This window comes from Myotis brandtii, unplaced genomic scaffold (genome assembly GCF_000412655.1).
Source record: "Myotis brandtii unplaced genomic scaffold, ASM41265v1 scaffold568, whole genome shotgun sequence".
NCBI lineage: Eukaryota > Metazoa > Chordata > Mammalia > Chiroptera > Vespertilionidae > Myotis > Myotis brandtii.
The window spans coordinates 889335-894792 of NW_005370122.1; the positions used below are offsets into that span (position 1 = coordinate 889335).

The following is a 5458-nucleotide window of genomic DNA, read 5'->3' on the forward strand; positions in this document are numbered from 1 at the left end:
GTGATACTTTCAGTGAAAGGTTTGGAGTGGGCCAGGGTCACACACCTATGACATGGGGCCATAATGTATCAAAAGAGATTTTTATTTCAGGCACCTGGGTGCAGGTGGGCTGAGTCCAACAAAAAGGAGTCAGCGGAGACTGAAGGGGAGGCAGACTTCTATTAATCCTTGCTGGCTGCAAGCCATTCTGCTGACATAAGGGTCCAATCCATCCTTGGCTCCTCCCTGTGCCAGATGGCTAGTGGTTATCTAAGCTATGCGGTGTTCAAGGCTGCAAGCTTTCTGCAAGACATCTGCTAAGCACAATATGTTTTCTCTGCCCCGTTTTATTCTCTTTAACCCTTTCATTCAGCAATAAAGGTAATATAAACATAATTTTGAAAATTTATCCAGTAAGCAAAATTTCTCCATAAAATTTTACATATATTTTACTAAGACCATTTAGGCTGAAGATAACTTTCAAATTATTTATGAAAAAAATACCACTGTCTATTTCAGTAGCACATCCACAAAGGACATATAGTCATGATTCATGATACAATTTTTGATACCAAAGTGATCACTAGACTTCTAAATAAGACACTAATTAGGAAATGCCGTGGGCAGAAAAATGTGCTGTTACTGCTTCAGTGAACAGAGAAAAGAATAATGTTGAGTACTGCCTGAGAAAAGTATGTATTGGTCATCTTTCTGAGAGTTCTTGTCGCCCAGGTAAATAAAAGATAAAGCTTCTGGAGCCTTGCTGCACACAGCCCTTCGCTGCATTGATACTTGATTTAAAATGATCAAGTCGGTGTGCCTACTTCTCAAGAAATAAGAGCACACTTTTAATCTAAGGAGATTAAAGGACATCTTTAAAATGAGATTTCCAAATTAAAATGGGTGTTCATTTTTTGCCCGGCTGGTGTGGCTCAGTGGTTGAGCATGGACCTATGAACCAGGAGGTCACGGTTTGATTCCTGGTCAGGGCACATGCCCAGATTGCAGGCTCGATCCCCAGTGCGGGGTGTGCAGGAGGCGGCCTATCGATGATTCTCTCTCATCATTGATGTTTCTATCTATCCTTTCCTCTCTGAAATCAATAAAAATGTAGTTTTAAAAATTTTTCAAAAATAAAATAAAATGGTGTTCATTTTATCTAGTGTACAATGGAATTTCTGAAATTAAATACTTACGAGACTTTGCCAACAAAATCTGTGCCTCGTTTCCCTGTGTTGATTTGACAATTTAATCACTGGCAGTGGAAATGAAGGTTTTTTGTGAGAGAATAAGTTGGTATACGGCATCAGCTGAGAACATGACATTTAGTCATAAAGTGGTACAGTTTGATAAAGGTTATGTGGGAGAAATTGAAATTGAAACATGTTGATTCTCTTTTTATTATGGAAAATTCCAAATATGTGTAGAAATAGAATATTCATCTTCATACACTTATCATAAAGTATGAACATATCAACTCATGGCCAGTTCTGCTTCAAGTATATTCCCACCCCCTTCCCAACTTTCCATAGTATTTTGAAGAAAATACAAGACATCCTTTTATCTGCAAATATTTTCTTTTAATCTCTAAAAGACAAAAATCATAACCACCTTCAGGCACAGTGAGTACACCTGAGGTGAGCTATATGAAGGGATGTACACCTATCTGAAACTTAGCTACGCATAGGGATTTTAGAGAGAGAGAAAGAGAAAGAAAGACAGACAGAGGAAGAGAAAAACATTGATGTGAGAGAGAGAGACATCAATCAGCTGCCTCCTGTATGTGCCCTGACCGGGAATCAAACCTGCAACCTTCTAGTGTACGGGATGATGCTCCAACCAACTGAGCCACCCAGCCAGGGCAGTGTGGATCTCTTGATGTAGCTTATCCATTTGCCCTCATGAAGCCACTTGCTTGTAGATGTACAAACTTACAATCACCAAAGTGTAGCTTTGTTTTTCAAATTGAACATCTTATATGAAGTAAAATGTTAGTTAACTCAATTATTATAGTGGGTTCTTGGTTTGTTCCACTTTTGACTCATTGATTTTGAATACATAATTATTATGAACACTAGATAGAAGGGCCAATTATTATTAAAATAGGGCCATTCCAGATGTGCAAGCAATGCCTGCACTTAACATTCTGATAGATGTTAATCCCTGATGTTACCACAATACTCACTTGGCCTGGATGTATCCTAAATGAGTTTTTCTGAACATCTATGGTATAAATCTTAGCCGCAAGGAAGACATCCTAGATCAGTAGTTCTCAACCTGTGGGTCGCGACCCCTTTGGGGGTCGAATGACCCTTTCACAGGGGTCACCTAAGACCATCGGAAAACATATATAATTACATATTGTTTTGTAATTAATCACTATGCTTTAATTATGTTCAATTTGTAACAATGAAAATACATCCTGCATATCAGATATTTACATTACGATTCATAACAGTAGCAAAATTACAGTTATGAAGTAGCAATGAAAATAATTTTATGGTTGGGGGTCACCACAACATGAGGAACTGTATTAAAGGGTCGAGGCATTAGGAAGGTTGAGAACCGCTGTCCTAGATGAACACATAGCATCAGGAAATTCTGGAAGAGCAATGGGATTTAAGTATGAACATGAACATGCAGAAAAAGCTAGACTGCCCAATTTAATATTGCCATACTCTGAATAATCCAGAAGAAATGAATGATTTTAAAATGAATCCCTGGCCCTAGCTGGTTTGGCTCAGGGGATAGAGCATCAGCCTGCGGACTGAAGGGTCCTGGGTTCATTTCCAGTCAAGGGCACATGCAGGAGGCAGCCAGTCAATGATTCTCTCTCATCATTGATGTTTCTCTCTCTCTCTCCCTCTCCCTTCCTCTCTGAAATCAATAAAAATATATTTAAAATAAAATAAAATTAATCCCTGTATAAGTTGTACTGACTTGGATTTAGATTGTGATTGTCATTAATAATTTTACACCATGCTCAGTAATTTCTCATTGTTATACAATTATGTACTTTCATAATCTAAAACAAGAAGCACCACATTTCTTACCAGTCATTTCTAGCCACACTCAAATTCTCACGTATAGGGTCACCTTGCAATGCATTGTTTTCATTGGTTATAGTTCCTGCTGGGCAACAGTTTCATGAAAACCAATAGATTGCTTCTGCTTACAACAGATGGAAGTTTAGTTTGTTCACAGGGCAGAACTCTGTGAGAGCCTTTTTAGTGAATGCATAAAACCAAATGCTTTCCTAAATTTATTTTCCATGTTAATTATTTGCTTTTATCTGTGTTATTTCAGTTTGTACCTTTCCTATACCTTACATGAAGAAGAGAGGTATTGATTTGGTAAACTTTTTCCTACAGTTTTCTCAGTCCCTGCACATTTTGTATAAAATTTCTTTCTCTCTGTTTCCAGACGGCCGATATGTACTATTTGTATGCTGTCAATGGATTACCCCAAAACACCAAACCACCAAAGAATGTCAAACCCAAAATTGATGCAACTAATAAGAACTTTGATGACAGGACAGTTACTCAGCACAATTTTATCAAAGAAAATAATAAGATGGTAAGGACAGGGGCATCCTCTACCATCAAGGGAGAGTCTTTGATGTTGAAGAATAAATAAAGATTTTTCCCAAAATATTTCTTGGTCTTAAGTAGAATTGAACATACTTTCATGATTGTTATTTCACTTTTTGACTTTCTGAGGAATAATATTTCAATTATAATAGGCCTTATATATTTTATTTTTATGTTAAATGTATTCTCTGAATATGTTATACCTACTTTCTGGGTTAATGGAGGTGATGCAAATGTTGGAATTGGTTTACTTTTTTTAAAAATTGATTTTTAGAGGGAGAAACATCAATTTGTTGTTCCACTTATTCATGCATTCATTAGTTGATTTTTGTGTGCCCTGACTGGGGACTGAACCCACAACTTTGGTGTATTGGGATTATGCTATCACCAACTAAGCTACCCAGCCAGGGCCTGTAGCTATTTTTAAATTGCATAAGCAAGAGATAGATAGAATGTTACAAACCATACTTACCCAGATGTTTTCAGTGAGCACAGAAACTCTTCGCTTTCTAAATGTTTTTTTCACCTCTAAGCCATGATATTCTTCACATGACATCAAATGTTTCATAATAATAGCTCATGATCTCTTTTTATTTTATTATTGACAGTATTACAAATGTCTCCTATTTTCTCCCTTTTTGCCCCCCAACCCCCATCCTCCCAGACCTTCCCCATACTATTGTCTGTGTCCATGGGTTATGCATATATGTTCTTTGGTTAATCTCTTCCCATCCCTTCTGCCCCCTCCTCACTGAGATCTGTTATTCTGTCCCATGCTACCATGCCTCTGGTCCTATTTTGTTCATCAGTTTATTTTGTTCATTAGATTCCACATATGAGTGAGATCATGTGATACTTGTCTTTCTCTGACTGGCTTATTTCACTTAGCATAATACTCTCCAGGTCCATCCATGCTGTCTCAAAGGGTAAGAGATCCTTCTTTTTTACAGCTGCATACTATTTCATTGTATAAATGTACCACAACTTTTTTTTTTATCACTTTTAAAATACAGGAGTACATTTATAGTAAAACTGAAAAATGTGACTTTGATGGCAATACTCTTTCTATTACTGGTGTTGCTCAATTTCTCATGTTGATGTTGCTTATGAGTCTTCAAAACATTAATGGCAAAATTAGCATACAAGATGGAAGAATTCACCATTTCTTATGTCTATTATTTGAACTACTAAGGGCCTGGTGCATGAAATTCATGCACTGGTGGGGGGGGGTCCCTCAGCCCAGCCTGCCCCCTCTCACATACTGGGAGCCCTCAGGGGATGTCCTACTGATGGCTTAGGCCCGCTCCCTGCTCCCCTTGGGGAGCAGCCATAAGCCGCAGTCTGGCCTCCCTTTGTGGGAGGCAACTGGGCTGATCAGGGGAAGGCACCAGCCCCATCACCCCACTGCTGCAGCCACTGCCAGTCACCGCAGCCACCAAGGTGTTTTCATCAATACGGACTCCAGTCCCTTCACCATGAAAAAGTGACAACTTTCTTTAGGCATTTTCAAGATGTGTCTTTCATAGGATATGAAATTTCTTTCTTTTTTTTTTTTCCTCACCTGAGGATATATTTCTATTGATTTTTAGAGAATGTGGAAGAGAGAGGAAAAGACATAGAGAAACATCAATGTGAGAGGGACACTTTGATTGGTTGCCTCCTGCATGAGCCCTGACCTGTGCCCCAGCCAGGGAGGAGCCTGCAACCTAGGTACATGCCCTTGATCAGAATCAACCCGGATCCTGCAGTGGGCAGGCCGAGGCTCTATCCACTGAGCCAAACTGGCTAGGGCAGGATATGACATTTCTTAGCCCTCCAGCAGCAGACCTTCGTTTTTTCCTCCAGGAGTGAGGTGGAAAAACCCTAGATCACCTTTTTGAATTCTTGTT

At 38.9% G+C, this 5458-nt stretch overlaps 1 protein-coding gene across 1 annotated transcript in view; it reads left to right on the forward strand.

Annotated features, from left to right (window-relative positions):
• Positions 1-3615, forward strand: part of CFAP47 (cilia and flagella associated protein 47) — a 429694-nt gene extending 426079 nt beyond the window's left edge. The window contains 1 exon segment of the mRNA XM_014549721.1: positions 3403-3615. Coding sequence (XP_014405207.1) covers positions 3403-3615 — 213 coding nt within the window.
• Positions 3616-5458: the final 1843 nt, after the last annotated feature.